The 21094-nt window shown below is 36.2% G+C and overlaps 2 protein-coding genes across 2 annotated transcripts; one reads left to right on the top strand and one right to left on the bottom strand.

The window, feature by feature from the left end:
• Positions 312-3452, top strand: LOC109821828. The gene is made up of 4 exons (XM_020387983.1): positions 312-484; positions 590-641; positions 915-982; positions 2793-3452. Exons 1-4 carry the CDS (start codon positions 341-343, stop codon positions 3450-3452), a joined length of 924 nt encoding a protein of 307 aa, XP_020243572.1. The 5' UTR covers positions 312-340.
• LOC109851324 (pumilio homolog 24) lies at positions 6131-19275 on the bottom strand. Its single transcript, XM_020421396.1, has 17 exons — positions 18980-19275; positions 18836-18889; positions 18520-18581; positions 18363-18444; positions 18033-18156; positions 17854-17937; positions 11387-11501; positions 10420-10570; positions 10148-10345; positions 9682-9753; positions 9019-9069; positions 8884-8934; positions 8657-8764; positions 8383-8565; positions 7193-7267; positions 6537-6787; positions 6131-6451 (listed from the first exon to the last, which is right to left on the bottom strand). Exons 1-17 carry the CDS (start codon positions 19202-19204, stop codon positions 6313-6315), a joined length of 2025 nt encoding a protein of 674 aa, XP_020276985.1. The 5' UTR covers positions 19205-19275; the 3' UTR covers positions 6131-6312.

Raw genomic sequence — 21094 nt, forward strand, 5'->3', positions numbered from 1 at the left:
CACATAGAAGCCGAAGCACCGAAACCGGATCAGTGACCTCCACGTGCCAATCTTAACGGTAACCTCTCTACTTCCTCTTTCAAAAAAAATCCTCCCGCAAACTCCGCTCTCATATAACTCAACCATTCCCCTTCCAATTCATGAACCTCTCTCTCTCTCTCTCCCTCCCTCTCTCTCTCTCTCTCTTCTCACACTGAACCCACTTTAAAATAATAAAATAAATAAATTTAATAAATCCTATTAACTACATTGCATATTATAAATATTTTTCTTTCTTATTATAAGTGAAATCTCTGGGAATCATCCAATAGAGAGAGAGAGAGAGAGAGAGAGAGAGAGAATGAGAAACCAAGGTGAGGAATTGGATTATAAAGAGAAGCTTGTGAGAGAGATTTGCGCAATCTCTACATTGTTTACTTCTTGTTCTCATAATCGGAGTTCGACCCAGAAGCCTGGATTCATTGATTGGTATCTTATTCTAAGAGTGGGTATTTTATTTCCCATTTTTATTCATTTTTCTGGGTTTTTTCATTAATTTATGTTTTATGGAATTTTTATTTGTTTTTATTATGGGAATGTATATGTGTAGATTGATGAGGATTCAGGGAGTGATATGATCCGAAAGCGATATCGCCAGTTGGGTATGTTTTAAATCTAATTTAACTTGTAAATTTATTCTCTCAAGAGAAAATAGAAGTTTATTTGTTCACAAATCACAATGTCGTTTATTATTATTGTTGTTGTTTTACTTATTGAGCTCTTTGTAAAATTTCTGCAGCATTGCAGCTTCATCCAGATAAGAACAGGCATCCAAAAGCCGAAGTGAGCTCTTTGTAAAATTTCTGCAGCATTGCAGCTTCATCCAGATAAGAACAGGCATCCAAAAGCCGAAGTGGCATTCAAGCTTATTTCAGAATTGCAGCTTCATCCAGATAAGAACAGGCATCCAAAAGCCGAAGTGGCATTCAAGCTTATTTCAGAGGTAGATATTTTAATTTTCTTTTCTTAGATTTTTTTTTGTGCAACATTAATGTGTTAGATTTCTGTTGTGAGAATTATGTATTTGTGTATAGTTCATTTTCACGAGGATGAGGACGTACAGTTTTTCACTCAATTGTGAATTTCTTATTAAGACTGAAAAAAGAAATTTGTTTTCTGCCTAATAATTTTTGATAAATTGCGTCTCATAACAAAAAAATTAACATAAAGAGAAGAACCTAAATTATAAAAAGAAATTTGAGTTCTCTCCAGTAGAGAAACAACTTTCTAACTCTTGGAATCATTTTTTTATATGTAGGATAGGATTATGATCCATTTCATGGACAATTATCATCATATTTCTCGTGAATTAAAATTTTATGCACAGCAGAGACGATCAAAATCCAATATCTAAATCTACAGTTTCAATCATATGTCTGCTATTACATTTTTGCTTGAATTATATTTTTCTTGAATTTAGATGTTTGATATGAAAAATTCCTCAAGGACCCAAAATATGGGACCAATGGGGGGGACAAGTGAGGTGTCCCCCTCCTATTGGATAATGAGTTGGCAATCATTAATGATGGCCAACTAATTATCTAATAGGAGGGGGACACCTCACTTGTCCCCCTTATTGGTCCCATATTTTGGGTCCCTGTAGCAAAGCTCGTTTGATATAAGATCATCTCTACTCGGGATACGCATGTTATGATTTTTCTTACTCAAATAAAATTTAGGAAAGAAACGTAGATTACGAGAAAAATTGTGATGATTATCACTGAGATGAATCATAATCATATTCTAGATAAAAATACATAATCAGATTTAGGAAGTCGTACAGAGCATGGTGATAACTCTAGAATGGGAAGAGTCATGAAATTTATGAGCCACTTTCAATGGTGAGTTAATGATAGTAATTTTAATTTCCTCCTTAGAATCCATGAGGTGATACCAGTAAGCATGTGAAGAATATAAATGACTAAGCAAACTCTGAGCTCTGTATAATAAAGAAAAGTTAACCACAAGTATTTTAAACTCTCATAAACCATAATCATAAATAAATCAAGTAGCATGTTCCAAGTACCTGATAGCTGTCCTCATAAAGTTTCTGCATATTGACTATTGCCAATTAAGTCGTAGTTGCCTGTGAACCTCATTGGAAAATATTTCACATGAAAACTGTGCAAATAGCTATTTTCTCCATTGCCTGCCAGCTCTCAAGACCTTGAGCATCTTTGGATACTGATACCTATAAATATAATGCACCTAATGCGAATCTTCATTAGACTTTAATGATCAAGAACAAGTCAAATTTCGGTTTCAACTATTGTAGATTTGACCTAAACTAATTGCAGATCACACTATGACCACTAACAATTAAGGATATCTCTAAATTTCATTTAGAATTTTGAATGATTTTATAATTGGACACAAGCAGTTTTCATGCTCCTTTTGCTGTGGTGTCATGAATTTACTGAGCTGGATGCATTATTTAATCATATAGGATCAAAATCTTTTAGGAGAATTTTTTTGCAGGTCTGATATACGTCCATGTGAAACAAAGAAGTACTTTATTTGAATTGAGAAAAAAGAAGAGCAAAAGAGAGAAACTACTTGTTTGCTCAAAGAAATGATGGGGTTTAAAAAGTAATGCTAATTGTACATTTACTAACAAATAGTGTGTTTCTAGTTTCTACCATCTCATATTTGAATATGAATTGGATAATAATTTGATGCGTCGAAAATGTATGTCCATTTGATATCTGAAACATTATAAAAATGTTTATAACACAATTAGAATTCAATTACAGGCTTATGAATGTCTCTCAGACGAAGCAAGGAGAAAAACTTTCAACTCCGAAAGAAAAATCAACTTCTGCAAGGATTGTCACAGAAAATCACAGCAATCAACTTCAAAGAAAAATCACAAGGATGCTCCAAGAACCAAACAAAACAAATTTCTCAGGGCACTTAAAGAAGTTCAGAACAAGCTCAAAGAAGAATGCAAGGTGATCGAGAACTCTCTTCGAGTCAAGGAGGCCTCGAGAGACATGGGATCCCCTCTATTCGACCCCTCTCATCGTCTGCAATTCCCTGATTATCCTCATTATAGAGAGAAAATGCATGCAAATTGCCGGTCAGAAGATTATCAATATTTTAGAAACTGTTCAACCCTTTCAGATTATAGGAAGATGAGATGTGAATCTCCTGTTTATGAACTGAGATCAGAGAGTAGGAGAGGCTGGAGCAGGAGACCAGGCTTCAGATTTTGTTTTTTTTTTTTTTTTTTTTTTTTGAATTTCACCGCGCTAGCAAGAAAGTTCAGTGGTTTTCAACAATTGTTTGTAGCAAAAGAAGAACTCTATAGAAATGGCAAGGTTGACATCAATGAAGGATTGTTCTTCATATTTGAATTTGAACTTTGGAGCTCCAAATTGAAAATTCAAACTGCTGGATGTGACTACCTATAATAAATCTCAGACTAGCTAACATGTTTTGACAACAGAAAATGCATGGTTGATATATGTGTTAATCCATTTGTTCATAGCAAAAGATGAACTTTATAGAAATGGTAAGGTTGACATCATTGGAGGATTGTTCGTATTCGAATTTGAACTTGGACATCCAAATTGAAAATTAAAACTAGGAAAAAATGCTTCCAGCCCCCAAAAGCTAAGGAAACGTGCTTCCTACCCCCAAGACTTGGTCAATGGGTGTTTTACCCCAAAAATAAAGATTCTGTTCTATGAGCCCCAAAAACACAAAACCCAAGAGATTAAAATATGTGAAGACCATAATACCCTTCTCTCTTTCTTTCTTTTTTTATTAAAATATGATGATAATTATTTTATTATTTTTATTTTCTCTCTCTCTTTATCATAATGTACTAAGATAATAGTTGAAATGATTGATGATGATTATTTTATTATTTTTGTTTTTTATTATTTTTGTTGTTTGTATTGGGAGATTGTTAAAGTTACGGGTTAATTGTTAAGGTTACGAGTTAATTGTTAATGTTACGGGTCAATTGTTAAGGTTATGAATCATCTCTCTCTCTCTCTCATGATGTTACTTTGATAATATTAAAATGATTGAAGAGAATTATTATTTTATTATTTTTGTTTTTTATTCTTTTCGTATTTTTAGAATATTCGTTGTTAAGGATAATGGTTGGTTGTAAAGGTTATGCATTGTTTGTTAAGGTTACGGGTTGGTTGTTAAGGTTATGGGTTTGTTGTTAAGGTTATGGGTTTGTTGTGTATGTTACAAATTTGTTGTTAAGGTTACGTGTTTAATTGTTAAGGTTACGGGTTTAATTGTTAAGGTTACGTGTTTAATTGTTAAGGTTACGGGTTTAATTGTTACGATTACAGTTTAATTGTTAAGGTTACGGTTTAATTGTTAAGGTTATGGGTTTAATTGTTAAGGTTACGGGTTTAATTATTACGGTTACATGTTTAATTGTTACGGTTACGGGTTTAATTATTAAGGTTACGTGTTTAATTGTTAAGGTTACGGGTTAATTGTTAAGGTTACGTGTTTAATTGTTAAGGTTACGGGTTAATTGTTAAGGTTATGGATCCCTTCTCTCTCTCTCGTAACCTTAACAATTAAACTCATAACCTTAATAATTAAACCGTAACCTTAACAATTAAACCGGTAACCTTAACAATTAAATCTGTAACCTTAACAATTAAACTCATAACCTTAATAATTAAACTGTAACATTAACAATTAAACCGTAACCTTAACAATTAAACCCGTAACCTTAATAATTAAAACCGTAACATTAACAATTAAACCCGTAACCGTAATAATTAAACCCGTAACCTTAACAATTAAATCCGTAACCTTAACAATTAAACCGTAACCGTAATAATTAAACCCGTAACATTGACAATTAAAACAATTAAACCCGTAACCTTAACAATTAAACTCGTAACTTTAACAACAAATCCGTAACTTACACAACAAACCCATAACCTTAACAACAAACTCGTAACCTTAACAACCAACCCGTAACCTTAACAAACAATGCATAACATTTACAACCAACCATTATCTTTAACAACAAATATTCTAAAAATACGAAAAGAATAAAAAACAAAAATAATAAAATAATAATCCTCTTCAATCATTTCAATATCATCAAAGTAACATCATGATAGAGAGAGAGAGTGATAGATAGATATATATATAGAGAGAGAGAGGATTCATAACCTTAACAATTGACCCGTAACATTAACAATTAACCCGTAACCTTAACAATCTTCCAATACAAACAATAAAAATAATAAAATAATAATCCTCTTCAATCATTTCAATATCATCAAAGTAACATCATGATAGAGAGAGAGAGAGATAGAGAGAGAGATGATTCATAACCTTAACAATTGACCCGTAACATTAACAATTAACTCGTAACCTTAACAATTAACCCGTAACTTTAACAATCTCCCAATACAAACAACGAAAATAATAAAAAACAAAAATAATAAAATAATCATCATCAATCATTTCAACTATCATCTTAGTACATTATGATAAAGAGAGAGAGAAAACAAAAATAATAAAATAATCATCATCATATTTTAATAAAAAAAGAAAGAGAGAGAGAATGATATTATGATCTTCACATATTTTAATCTCTTGGGTTTTGTGTTTTGGGAGCTCAGAGAACAGAATCTTTATTTTTGGGGGTAAAACACCCATTGATCAAGTCTTGGGGGTGGGAAACACGTTTCCTTAGCTTTTGGGGGCTAGAAGCATTTTTCCCTTAAAACTAATAGATATGATCTACTGTACATTTGACTACCTATAGATAAATCTCAAAGGAGTCAACATGTTCTGACAACAGAACATGCAGGGTTAAAATATGTTTTAAATCATTTGAGATTTTATTTCTAGCTAGTACATATTTAGTAGATCACATATGGTATGTATTTTCAATTTGGGGCACCAAAGTTTAAATTTGATTCTATACTATAATAATTTTGGATAGTTAATAATAGCCTACCTCACCTCATGCCTTTAGTTGTTAAAAATTCAACCTCACATTTTCTGCATAGACAGTTTCATAGGTAATACTGTATAAATACATAACTTTGCAAATCAAAGGGGCTTGAGTCAAAAACTGGAACGCCAGATAGTTAAATACAACTTGCAACTTAACTTTTATAAGCACCCAAGATCCAATTTACCAAGACAAAAATAATACATAATTTTAGCACATGCTGTGACATTATACTAAAGTTTGAAAGTAATATGGTATACGATCCTACAAAATTTCCTACTCATCTTGAGAGTCACTACATCAACAGTTAAACTGCGTTAAGCTTGTTTTTTCTTCAATTGCTCACCAGTAGGGGCTTTTAGTACACCTCGATTGATCAAAGGCTGCAACTCCAACTTCGACAAATTTCTCACCGTAGAATCCTTCGACTCTAGGAAAGCGGAAACAACTTTACAACTGCAAATTAAATCACACAAGTAAAAAACAACGAGCATGTTGTCGATGATTCAAGGGGAGCAATTTTCTATTATTTATTGTTTACCTATGACCATGTGCCCACATCTCACACTTCCCTTCAAGGGCCATTTTCCATAGAATGGCAGCAAAGGAGGGGGAATCAAGGATCAGTTTTCTTATGGTCCTGCTGGAGTGAAAATTCTCAAAGACATGATCCTCTTCTTTAGAGTCATCTTCCTCTTTGGGAAGAGCAGCTAGAGAAGCTATTGCTTTATGCAAATCGGCCAATTTGTCCGATAAAGATTGCAGAATGCCATCTGCTCCACCAACAGCAACCTGCAAAAGAGGCAAAAACTTTCTTACCATTATTCATAAAATTATTGAACTACTAGTTGATATTTGATACTGCTAACCAACTGGACCGATTTGCTACTAGTATTGACCCTAAGAGATGAAGTATCTTCAATTCTACCTATTCCATTTAATTAAAGCATTATAAAAAAAATAGGTGAAAAGGCAGTTGAAGACAATTTGATTCCTGCAACAACTAGAAAGTATATTTCAAATAAAGACAATTTGACTATATCAAAAAATCTCCAACAAGCTTGTACAGTATCTTTGCAGAATTCCACGTTAAACTGTTTAAGATATATAATACATCCATCCTCTATGTTGGTGCATACATGTGTATGTATATGCATGCATATGTGATAGTATACATAGAGAAGACGGAGGAATCACCTCAAATATTACTTCTTTGCCAAAATTTGACCGAAGTAGCTCGTTGGCATTCTCAATGCAAGTATTTATAAGACTCTGCAGATTAGCAAACAGGAAAGCACCTTTCAGCTCCTTGAATAAATCAGAGAATCTTAATCGAAAATAATTCACATAAGATGTTCTATGATTCTGCATGCCCCGATAATGCAATCTCACAATAGATGAAGTTTCTAAAATTGGAGACTAGACGCATGAAGACTAAGCATAGAGAGCACTATCTGCTAAACACTTAACTAAGATACTGACTGTAAAGATAATTGTACTAGTAGTAGATATCTGAGTTTATAAAGAGCAATATCTGCTAATAACATATCTAAGATTCTAGCTGTTAAGATTATTGTACTTCGTGGGCCAGCTTCAATATTTCGAAATTTTGAATAACAAATACAGCTCTTAAGATTTATAGAATGATATAAGAACTCGTTAAATATGCCGCTTGAAAATTTTCCTCTGTTACATTTGGACAAACCAATTTTATATACTATACTCGAATGTTTCAAATACCACCTATTTCCCCATTTTTTCGACTAGGTTGTACAGTCATGGACCAATGATAAACACCTGCATGATACCAATTCTTGGATTCTTCTAGATAATTTTAAATGGAGAATCTGAGTTCACTGCAATGCACCAGCTACTCTTGATTTACTGGTAGAAAACAAAAACAAAAACAAAACAAAAAAAAGGGTTCCAAAATAAAGAAACTAAAAAAATTGTGAAATAAGTAAATTTGTTTGTAAGATAGCTATCATTATGTAAGATACATGCAATTTCTAAGTTTTCATGGATAATTATTGCCACATAACAAAGATTTTATTTATGATATGCAAATGCTTCTATGCATACTAATTGCAACTAATTGCTCTGTAGATTGCACAAATCTGAATAATATGCAAATGCTTCTATGCATACTTATTTATGATTTTTAAATTGATCATTAACAGTTTCAATAATTGAAATTATAAGTCTATACTTTGGTTGCAAGGTCTAGATACAACTCTGACTCTAAATGGAGTGATTATTATCTACAAAAATACATATATGGAAAGAAAAATATATGTGGTCCAAGGCAATGAATGTACATTGGGTATACAGAATTAGGATGTTGCATGGATGAGGAGATAAAGACTAAGAATTGTCAAACCATTCACCTCAGCAAGCCCACTCTCCACCAATAATTCACGTCTTCTTATAAAAGGATCTTTCTTGCCACCAATGGCAATCTTCATGCTCTTCTCACTGACTCCACTTTTATCAATATCCATCATGGGGACGTCGACATCAAGCTGTGAGCGGTTTTCTGAACCTTCTTCAGAAGTGGCCTCCTCTTCACCCTGAAGAAGAACAATTAACACTTCAGCCTAAATGTACCTGCTTTTAGTTTATGTTAAAAGCCCTCAAGAAATTTTGGAGGGGGGGGGAAACCTGTGCACATAGAGAAGGAACAGAAGAAGCTAGACAAGCAAGATTTTCGGGACCAAGATAGCGAGCACACTGTGGATGGAGTAGCTGCAGTAACAGCAGTCTTCCATTCTGGAGCAACAGGAATTAGTTTCTATTATATGGATAGAACTTGACATGGACACATAAAAGAAAGAAGTTGAAACAATCAGAGTCCATTAGCGGTATAGAGATCACGGGAAAAAACTTACTCGGTCTAGAACAAGTTCTTTTAGCATTGCTTTCAACCCATCAATAATAATCTGAAAATGAAATGTGATAAATTGTTAAGCATTAGTGTCAAATACTGTAACAAATGGTACAAATGGAATTATCAACAAGCTCACCTTGGTTACCAGCTTTGTATCATCAACCACTGAAAGGATGCATGTTAGTAGCTGGGGAAAAAAAAGATAAATGAAATGAGAAGGATAATATAATAATTACTCAAGTAATATTAATCGTCATTAAAAAAAGAACAAAAGTCCACACTAGATAATATTGACTATGCATTGACAGTAGAGGTGCAGAAAATGAAAAGAAGAACTTTCTTAGTCCATTTCATAACAAAATTAAAAAGTATGTACATGGTGTTGCAATAAATGGCAGATTATGTTATGAACAACTAAGATGTCTCACATCAAACACTAAGCTAAACCAAAGCAGAAATGTTTTCAAAATAAAAATAAACAAACTCAGGATAGGCATGCATGGAAACTATTTGCCATGCAACATCATCTTGACACTATTGTCGCTTTAAGTTGCTTTTTGGTTTGTACAAGTGCCCTTGAGATGAATGCAATGCCTATAACAATTTAATCATTTTTAACTCCTGTCTGAACTCCTTATCTAACAGAATTTTGGAGGGATGCAGCTTGGTTGCATGGACCTAAACTTGAAGTTTAAAACATTACCTGCACTCTAGCAATCAAATCCAGTCAGTGCGTAACGAAATTATTGTCTGGAAGGGTTGAGAAAACTTGTATTTAGAAGGTTTAGAAAGCACTTACAACACTTCCACACTGATCAAGTGTAAGGTTTCGAACATGTTCCTTGATTCCTTTGACGATCTTCTTTCTCTCCTGAGATTGAACAATAAATATTCTTCAGTGACTAGATGGCGAGAACTAGTAGGGCAAAAATTCTTTTTCAATTACAAATAGCACCACAAGACAAGCATTATGGTGGGAGCATAACTACATGCTAAAACAGGGGAACAAACATGAGAGTATTTCCACATCCAACATAAGGTTCAACCTTAAGTACATATTAATTCGTTAACAAGTGAAGACAAAAATTCACAAAAAATTGGACAAAAAGAGCTATGTTTATTTTCAAAGTCCCAACAGATCATCAAGTGCCCACTTGGCAATGATCCAAGACTTCAAAAAAATGCTACATTAACAATCATTAGCTAAAAAGATTTTTAGGTGACTAGAAGATAGTAAATCAAATTAAAAAGCTCCCAGTATCAACCTTTGCACTCCCATGTTTGATGCAGAGGATGCCGACCTTCAATCCATCTCTTGTACTGACCATGCGAACAAGAAGTGGGATTTTCGTCCTGATCTTTTTAATTTTCCTTTTCTTTGATGCCTGCATGCCCTCGTCTATGCCACTGGACTCTTGAGTAAGGAGTGGTAATAATTGTTGAATCACGTCTGTGGCAGAGGACTTTAAACAAACTCAAGTCAAACAATCATGCTGTTAGATAAGGCACAAGGTGTCGTCTGACATTGTAACATTACCTTGTCAGCAATTGTGAAATATTCCAGCAGGCAGGTGTGAATAATAGAATAGTCTAGAATTCCTTTCTCCAAAATTGGCTGGATCACAGAAGTCATGTGTTGCAGCACTGATGACTTCTGTAATCCCAGTTTAGAGATTATGTCTACCAACCTGATCAAGTGAAATGTTATTAAGCAACTAAACGTAAAGAACATGTGAATGTAAAATTGTTGAACTTCACACATAGTCATGAGAATAAGTGGATAGTTAATAGAAGTGTTAGTTAGAGATAAATCAGAAGTCCACGACGTTATGGAAAAACGAGAAATACAACTTGGAGATGCATATATGCCAAAAAAACAACAACAGACATGCAACTATGCTATGAACTTTAAGATCCTATTTTAATAAAATCACTGATCTTGCTCGTCTATTGATTCTCTCAATACTTCTGGTATAGCCAAATAGAACACCACAATCTCAAGTTTCTTTTGGATTTTATTTTTGATTGAAGACAACTGCTGCATCGTCATCATACTCTATTGCTCTGTGTTTTCCTGTATCCTTCCTATGACCAGCTAAGAGCAAAGTTTCATATGGCCATGATCAAGTCATGGCGAGCTAGGCTGTTGACGCTGGTGCGAAAATGACAGGCGGCAGGTGACTATTGGTAATAGTACTTGGATGTTAGCATGGTTGCACAAGTTTGATGGAATTCCATGTTTTTCTTTCAAATTTTGTCCCCGGTCTGCCAGGCAGAACAAAAGGAGTTTGTTATGATGAACATAATGGAAGATCACGCTAACTGTAGTTGGCGCCTTTCTACCTCATATAGGCTATCATGTCTGGATCTAGCAACTTACATTTTAATAAATAGTAAATGTCATGCTGAGAAAGAAAAATATTAAAGTACTTGTGTTATTTAACCAGTTGCATTTCATCATCTAAATTTTATCCAAGTAAAGCAGTGAGTATTTGTAAACTTGCCTTCCAGAATTTGTTAAAGTTAAGTCCTTGAACAATTGAAGCTCGGTAGAGTACATTTCCATTAAAAGCCTTTGTTTCTGAGACCCTTTTGCCAACTGGTATGCATGATCAACAACTAATCACCAAAGTACACACTAATGAGCCACTGTGATTCACTAAAACATAAATAATCAATGTATAGAAGAAATGATTAAAAAATCAATTAAAGTTTACAATTTTAGATATTGCTACAGAAACATACTTTGTTAAGAAAAGATCAATGTAAATGACACCAGAAACTAAAACTACGGTTTGTCCTTGTAACAAAGGAAATTTAAGTTACCCTGACAACTGATGGAGAAAGAAATCAACATAAGGTATTTATACAAGAATAAATTCAATTACCATTAGGTTATTAACTAAGGAAAACAGCTAAACCTTATGCCTGAAGTAGACTGGACCTGCTGCAACTAGAGAATCAGAGATTCAAAGATTGTACTTCATATTTGATGACCAGCCATTGAAGCCGGAATATGTGGAACCAACTATATGTCATCTTTCTATTTGTTCGTACAGGATTTGCAGGAATAATTGGTCCAACTAATTAGGAATTCCTAACTCAACAACTTCAAATGTATAACTTACTTTTTTCACAAATTTAATTTCTCAACCCCCCCCCCCTGGCGTGGAACTTTGGGAGTGTTGTGTTACTTGTGTACAACCCACCTAAACTTTGTTTATCTGATTCTGACATAACTCCATGAACTTCAAACGGTTCTCACCTGACCCCCTTACATATAATTTGCAAATAACTAGAATTTCTTGGAGAGAACAAAATTCAAATTTTTGAAGGGGGCATGTTGTCTGTTAATGAGAAATGACAAAGTAGGGTTTTTTTTCTCAAACAAATTTTAATTGTTTGCATATTACATATGCAGGGCACAACGTCCGGGGGGCTATGTTATGTGCAACACTCCCCAAAGTGTTTTTTTTGGTTTTTTTTTTTTTTTTTTTTTTTTTGGGGGGGGGGGGACCGACTAAAGTGAACGTTCATTTAGCCAGGAAGGTGGCAATTGTTTACACGGATAACATTCGCCACTATTTTAAAAGTTGATAATCATGTTATTTAAAGATAAGAAATCCTCCACCCCAAACATCCTTTTTGAAAAAATGGAAGATGCATGGCAGGGCTGAAGCTGGTGAATACCTTATCTTAGAGTCTGCTTGATGATGGAATTAGGCTCAGGAATCTCTCTAATTCATCCTACATCTACTTTAATATCTAAAGAGTCATGATTTACAATGAAAGCTATATTTGGTTTCATCTCTAATTTATAAATGAATTCAACATTTTTATGTTTTGTTTTTTCGCCACTGAAGTTGTTGCTGCCTTGCTGGAACCTAGAGTTAGTCAACCGTGGCAGGTAAAAGTAGAAGCAACTAGCAAGAAACAGGTTCAGTCTTCAGGAAAAGTTTGTTTGCAATTTTTTTGTCATATGCACGAGTCAAGTTGAATCCTGAGGCATATGATTACGTTAGGGTATAAGGGTGTGGACCTTGAAGTACAGACAATACATATATTCAAAATTTCCTTTAGCCAGTTCATTTAAGATGGTTAACTATTAATTTATAAAATAATTAATCAGATCGCCTACATGCAACCGATTAGAAGATGTCTTTCATGACGAGATGTCATTAAAAAAAATTTAAGTTGCATGGGGTTAGCAATTCAATGATCATATAAGCATCATATAATAACACCACCTCATACACAGTTTCACTGAGTACTTTCAACATTAAAAAAGTTTTTCTGATTGCCTTTTATTTCTTCTTTAGATTTATTCCTTTACATATTACTTCCCAGTGAATTTCTCTAGTCAAGCATTCAAATTAGAAATCTCGTTAACAATCGAGGGCTTAAGGATCATACAAGGACAGCGAGGTGTCGGAGAGTGGGTGGTACGCATACAACAAACAAAGACGGGACTGGAATCAGGTGTGGTTTTCACCTGCGATAACCATGGCTTTAGTGCTTGGTTGTTCCTACTGAATGTAAGGAAAACGGCACTTAAACTAGATAGCTGGGAATATAACTAGCCTTAGGACGAGATAGAACTCAAACTCGATGGTCTTTTTCTCGGGATTAAAAGATAGCTGCTTTCTTAAAAGAAAAGCTGGGGATTCCCTTTTTCTGCTATTGGATATTGGAAAAGGCTTATCATTGAACTGGGACTCTAATTGAATAAATTAACCTTCTAAACTAGATTCAGTGCCGGTTTTTGTGGCAATCCCATGGCGAGTTTCTGATTCGGATCCATACCCGGTATTCAGTGCCGGTTTTTGTGGCAATCCCATGGCGAGTTTCTGATTCGGATCCATACCCGGTGGATCGAGTTTCCCGAGTCCAAGCACGTGGCAATCCCATGGCGAGTTTCTGATTCGGATCCATACCCGGTGGATCGAGTTTCCCGAGTCCAAGCATAAATAGCTGGGATAGCTGTGGGAAATACTAGAGCAGAACCATTCGTTGGAGATACAGACTCCGATCGGTCAGTTGCCCGAGTGGTATTTTACCCGAAGCCAGTTTAAGCAGGGAACGCTCCAAAAACGATCGACGATTCCTGGCAAACGTTCTCCATGATGGATGCACGTTCTTTAACTTTAAAGAGCTCGGTTTGCATGTTAACTTAACTGGCTTTCCCTAATTTGGAAGATATCCATTTCGTTTGAGCAGAAACAATCGATGAATCAAAAAAGTTCTGCACCACGAACTTTGTACCGCGCATGTCAATCACTTGAAAGTAGCGTAAACAAGAGTGAAGAAATAGCATAAATAAATACGATAGGAAATGACAAAAGAGTGGATTTTCTTTGTACCAAGAGTGAAGAAATAGCATAAATAAATACGATAGGAAATGACAAAAGAGTGGATTTTCTTTGTATTGTGTATGATATGAAATATTCTCATAGATGAGCTCGACTTTTTCGATGTGGTTGTGCCCACTTCGTTTCATTACCTCTTCTATGTGTTTGCCTTGCCGAGTGGGACTAACGTAATGCGAACGTCGAGCAGTGCTCGCTCGTGCTTCTTCTAACCGGGGAGCACGTCGCTAGTCCAAGGCGCTGTTAAGCCCAAATGATTCAAAAGTGGTTAATCCCGCCCACGTGTTGGGTTCTTTTGATTTGTTTGGGGCACTTTCGCACTACACTACTAGTATTCAACTGAGTTAAAACTATAGATTGAATCAGGTTGGCAAGTCAACATTAGTCCCACAAATTGATGCAGGACAACGATGAGGGCTTTGAATGTGCACGTCCTCTCTGTCGGCTTGCCATGAAAAGTATGGATTCTGATCCCTCGACGTTGAATCGTTGGGGCAAACGAATAGCATTTCCTTTCTCTAGGTAGTGTCTGATAGGGTGATCTATCCATGACCAGGATGAAGCTTGGGTGAAACTAAGTGGAGGTCCGAACAGACTGATGTTGAAGAATCAGCGAATGAGTTGTGGTTAGGGGTGAAATGCCACTCGAACCCAGAGCTAGCTGGTTCTCCCCGAAATGCATTGAGGCGCAGTAGTTGACTGGACATCTAGGGGTACAGCACTATTTCGGTGAGATGCTAACAGATCGTGAGCGATAGTTTTTATTCGAGAGTTTTCATTCTCCCCCAAGGATGAAAGCTTCCTACCTCCAGTCTTGCCTTCGGAAACCGAGCCGAAAATCTTCTCATTCCAAGTGAAAGAGACTATGGAAGCTACGTCTCTGTCTTTCGAATCTTGCATTTCTTTTGAAGTTCCAGAATATTTTATGTATCTTTATAAAAAAAGCCCCCGCCATTTCATTTTACTGAGAAAAGTTTTGTGCTGCTCGCCACTCCTCGAGGTCAAGGACGGGGTCGAACCGTCATTCCAGGATTTGCAGTCCGATACATTTCCATTATGTTAAAAAAGGAATCGATTACCTTACTTTAAAGAGATGGATCATTCTTTCCTAAGGACTCTTCTTAGGGAGTAAGAAGTGTCTCAAAGCCTAGTACTTTGAGCAAGGACTACAACAAGACTAAGAGCATTAGAAGCAGAGGTAGGACTAGTCTGGGTATGAATCTTTTCCGTCAGTGAGTCTTTCTGTAAGTAGAAGGCAGCCATCTAAGGGTTTGAGAATCATACTCCTATCGTTCTTTCTATTCGCTCTTCACTCTAACCAAACACTGATCTCTCCCGCCCATCTATTCTTACTCACTACTCTATAAGTGAAGTTCGAATCTTATTCTTTTTTTTTCCTGTTGTCTTGCTTGGCTATGCCTCCTTTCCTACTACCATCCATCCTGGCTCGGCCCGATCGTCCCGACCTCTTCCCGTAGTAGAGGCGAGCGAAATGGGAGCAGCCTAACGTGAAAACGGGGTTGTGGGAGAGCAATACAAGCGTCGTGCTGCTAGGCGAAGCAGAGGATGTGGTTGTGTACAGCAATCGAGAACCAGTGGAATCCGTGAGAAAATGCACTAGTCAAAACCCTTATTCAACCTTTGGTCCTGGGATATTTAGATTTAGATTATATATTCAAAAATATATAGCAGTCAAATTAACACTTCTTACGACAACTAAGGATCGGTAGTAATGCGCGACTTCAATTAGCATATGGCGTAAAAAAAAGAAGCTACGCCAGAAAAAAGCTTCGCAATAAAGAGTATACCCATACCTCTTCTCTTCTTGAAATTGGGTTATGGACAATTCAACCCAAACGAGTTCAAACTTAGTAATTTTAGGGAGAAAAGAAAGGAAGACAGGGCGAAAGAGCACTTAACACTTTCTCCTTCTTAAAGTGACGCATTTGTGGTCTAATCAACAACTTCCGAGATCGAATGAAAGACCAGTATTTTTTGGTTTCATCCATGAGCAAGTCTTGGCCACCGACTCATGCGGGAGAAATGGGCAGTCCCCATTCACTGTCTATGTAGCACGGACACGGATCCGACACTGCCATCCGACACGCCGACACGAGGCAAATCCTAAAAAATACATAAGATACGTGTGTTTGACAAGTGTGTCCGACACGGACACGACACGATACGGCTTCATGTTATGCGTGTCCGTGCTTCATAGTTCACTGTATTGCAGAGAATGGGGACATCATTAGCGTCCTTGAGCCTCGTCCTGAAGACGGATGCGACGGGAAGAAGTGGCATTTAGAAGTGTTGCTGACTTTACATTTAGGTTTCGGCATAACAAAGCTTGCACTGTCTTTTCGCACTTAGGTGCACAGTGTGCCGTTGGTAATGATTCTACTACGGTGCCGCAAATTCGCAAGCTGGTCCTAACATATCGAGGTCGGAATGGGATCGGGTGTTTTCACGTCTCACCGTAGTGCCCAGTTTGTCTTGATTGGAGATTGATGAACAAGAAGGAAAATGGAAAAGTCGACTTTCAACATAAGCATCTGTTGCCTTATAGATGCAGTTCTTAACCCTGAGAACACTAATTGAGCTTACTCTGACTCCAGCAAGATTGACTTTACACTGCTCTTAGTCATAAAACTAGCAACCTTCCAAGTTTCTAACCTTTGAGAACACTTCATCATTGAACCCTTTTTTCTCCTAAGATTAGTGAAATGTTCTTACTATAGAAGATAGAGTCTCTAATGGTCAATGGGTTTCAGAATTTACCTGGGTGTAAGGTGTTATTAATCCTTGAAGGTGCTACTGCACCAAGATTATTCTCTCTATATTTCTTAAATTTTTGAGTGAAAAAACATTATACAAGATCATCAGCTCATCATAAAATAGGCCAATGTCACTAGCAAAAAATGTGAGATGTGCTTACTACAATCATCACCCATACAACAAGAATTTTTTAACATTACAAATAGACTATAGATCATTTTTCACAAAAACAAATTAAATTACCTATTTGGTAAAAAAATAGTTGTATCACAATGGGCATCTTTATAAAACAAGAGAATTCATATGAAACAGTTTGATTACATCTTATGTTTTTGTTAAAGGCTCCTCCACAATTGTGGGGAGGGTTGAGGGATATAATTTTAATATAACATGCCCCTACATGAGCACCTTTTTCATGGGGTTAAACCTGGATCACACAGAGGCAACTTCTTAATCAACTTCAAATATATGTCTGGTGCGTGTCGGTCCTAGGTTCCTCTAAAGGTAAACCATATTAAAAGGTCTCTCGTTGCACCAAAATTCTGTAAAATGTGAGGGTAGAGAACTAATATTTTGTAATCTAACAGTTCTGAGAAGTCCTAAATTGACTGTCATTTGAAGATTAATAGACATACGCAAACATACATCCCAATGCAAAACTCAGGTTGAATATATAATAAAACAAATCATTTCTAAGTCCTGTTTAGTCCAAGTGTATGTCCCTTAAACCAACAGGTTTCTTCCCGGATCAACATACTAAAAAATAATAATTACCAGTAATGCATAAACAATGTCAAGAGATAACACAACATTTAATATCTTTTAAATACCTGCAGATCCAACTGTATGTCGAAGAAGAGAAGAAACCTGACCGTGAAGAGATGAGATGAAAGCTTCCAATTGTTTTTTTGTGGCTGTACATGAAAACAAATGTAGGCATATTTGAAGAATCAATACATTTTTCCTGCAACAATCATATTAAAATTGCCCTTTCACAAACGAGACATACCAGTATCTAACAGTTTGTTTACAAGATGAACTGCATATTTCTTCCGTGAAAGAGTAAGAAAATGCGGTCGCAGTGCCTCAAAAATAGTCTCTCTTTCTGTTTGTGAACAGTATTTGATGCAAGTCTGGTAAATTGTAAAGGATGCGTTACAATAATTGATATAATGAAGAAAGTCACACTAACAAATATGGATAGCTCATATATATGCACTGGTAATAACATCATATTCATATGTTCAGCTGAAGACCCCTGAAATAATCTCACATGATAAGAAGCAACACCCAGAAGTTTCGCACAATAGGAAAATGACAGTGAAGAAAAATTACTCACTTGAAGAACACGAGCAGAGACATGAGAACTTGCAATTTCTAGATACTTCTCATTCATTCTCCGCAGAGCTTCACTAATCAACCTAACAAAAATAAACTTCTATCAACACATGAGCAAACAGTTAGCCTAGAGCAACCAAACCAGCAAAAATACATACTTGGACTTCTCCTCCTTGCTAACATTACGACGTCTCATTTTTTCCCACAATGAAGCAAGCTCCTGCAAAGAGTCATCACATCTCAAAAAACCCATGTACATTACTTTCACTATACATAATACATCCCATATAGATATCAAAAAACAGCAGAGTGAACTTATAATTAGGCATTGAGATTTCTGGGCAACCCCATAATTTCTCTACCCGCTATGAATATTTTCGATTACTGGATTTATCAAAAAACAAATTAATTCAGCAGAAAATGTAGTCAATCAAAAGAGCCAATGATCAAATGAAACATTATAAATTGCCTCACTTTCTCAAGATTGTAATTTGGCTTCCTCTTCTTCTTCCTCTCCTCGGCCATTTCCTACAAAAATCGAGTTTTCCCACGGTAAACAACAAAAAGACAGAATCTTTCGTACCAAACTAATTGAAACTGAGAACCAGAACCCAATACCTTAGCAGCCAATCGCTTCTCTCTTGGGGTTGTGGGCTCCTTCTTCTTCTCGAAGGCATCATAGGTCTTAACGGGTTTCGACTTGAAAGATTTCGGATCCTTTTTAGATCCGCCAGCGGATTGGAACTTAGCGGGTTTGGATCCAAAGGGCTTGCCTTTCTTGGATAGAGACGAAGAGTCTCGCTTCCGCTTCTTGGATCCGCTCAATTCGTCGATGGCCGCCATTAGAGAGAGAGAGAGAGAAAGAGGACGGCGAGATTCGAAGAACCCTGGGGAGAGAGAGAACGGTAGGGTTTTTGTTGAAGGATTGAGGGTTTAGAAAAGGGGGCGAAATTATGAAGGGACATCGATGTGGGACCGATATTGTGACTGCATGACGTGGCTTTATATTCCTTGGTTGTTGTTCGTGGTAAAAACGGTGGTTTTGGTACTTGTGGGTTCACAATTGTATTATTAGTTTATCCATGTAAGAGTACCGGGTAAATTTGAAACAAACCCCTGAAGTTTTGGGGTTTTGCCCGAAACGCTTTTCCACGGTATGGTAAGAGCAAGGGGGCTAAGCACGAAAACGATACAATAAATTATATAAATTTCATCTTAGTCCCTCAATTCCTTTAGTGCCTGTTTGGATTCGTAGGGGGTGAAGGGAAGTTAAGGGAAACTGAGTGAAGGGAAGGGAAGGAAAAGGAAGGGAAGGGAAGGGAATTCCCTTCCCCTTGGTTACACCCCAATTTGGGGGGTAATAATTTTTATGGTGTGTTTGGGAGTTTACTAAGTGAAGGGAAGGAAAGGTAAACAACGGGAAGGGAAGGGAATGGAATGGAAGAGAATTGTAATATGTTGTTTGGGAGTTGAGTAAGGTGAATGAAGGTGAAAGGAAGTAAATATATGTAAATTTACATAAATGACTTTATACTAATAACACATCAGCCCTTTTATTTATTTTGATGGAGGTAAGAATGTCATTACACCCCTTTACCCTCCTTTACCCTCCTCTACCGCCCAAATCAGGGGGAAAGAAAACCAAGCAATTTTAGGGGGGGGGGAACCAAGCAATTTTAACCTCCTTTCCCCTTCCTTCCTCCTCTCTACCCTCCTTAAAAAAACTCCCAAACAAGATGAAAGCCTCATTTCTCTTCCCCTCCCCCTCTCTACTCTCCATCCAAACATGGCATTATACTATTAGGGGGTGAACCAAGGTGAATGGAGGTGAATTAACTTCACCTCCTAAGTGTTCCCAAACAAGATGAATGGAGGTGAATGGTTCCCCTAACTTCCCTTCACCCTCATTCCCCTCAATCCAAACAAGCCCTTATTGTCTTGCAAAGTGGTTTCTCAGTTAAAAAAAGCTAATCATGATTGGGCTTACCTCCTAACCCAACATTTACAATTACAAACCACCCCTCTCTTTAATAGTGCAAATCTTTATGAAGCTCAACTTTAGGTTAGGATCCTTTTTAATCGTTAGAGAAAAAGCACTCAAGTAAGTTTGGATTTATTTTAAATCGATATTGAGTTTAAACTCACTAATAAAGAGTTGGAACAATTTTTTAGGGGTAAAATGATTACTTTATCACCAACCGTTAGTTTTGTTAGAATATATTCTCCTTAAATCTAATTAACTTGAGACCCTATAAGATTTGAGGGACTAATATACAATTAGTGAGTGTAACAGACTAATATCTAAAAACCGTAATTTTTTAATTTTTTAAATTTTTTTTTTTTGGCTCTCTTCTTAATTTCAATACTAATCTCTTCTCAACCTCTCGGTAAGCACCGGCGTTGGCCCTCTCTCGCTGAGCGCGATGAAGAGGCCAGTACATAGTAAGCACGTCTTCAATTTCTTTGATTTTCTTTTCATTTTTGATGCAAATGAACTGTTCTAATTAATTCTCTATGCTCTATGTTCAATAAAATTTGTGATCTTTGTATTGTGGATCTTGCTCAATTGGAGGTGTGTGAGGACTAAATTGTGGATCTTGCTCTATGTCCAACTATTCACACTTCCAAACAGTAACTTTGGGGGTGTGTGAGGACTAAATTGCCCTTCTCCCTTATCTTCTTTATTTCTTCCTCATTTTATATTACAATTATTATTAATGTTGTTAGTAGTAC

The sequence above is a fragment of the Asparagus officinalis genome, chromosome 8, assembly GCF_001876935.1.
Source record: "Asparagus officinalis chromosome 8, Aspof.V1, whole genome shotgun sequence".
NCBI classification, from domain to species: Eukaryota; Viridiplantae; Streptophyta; class Magnoliopsida; order Asparagales; family Asparagaceae; genus Asparagus; species Asparagus officinalis.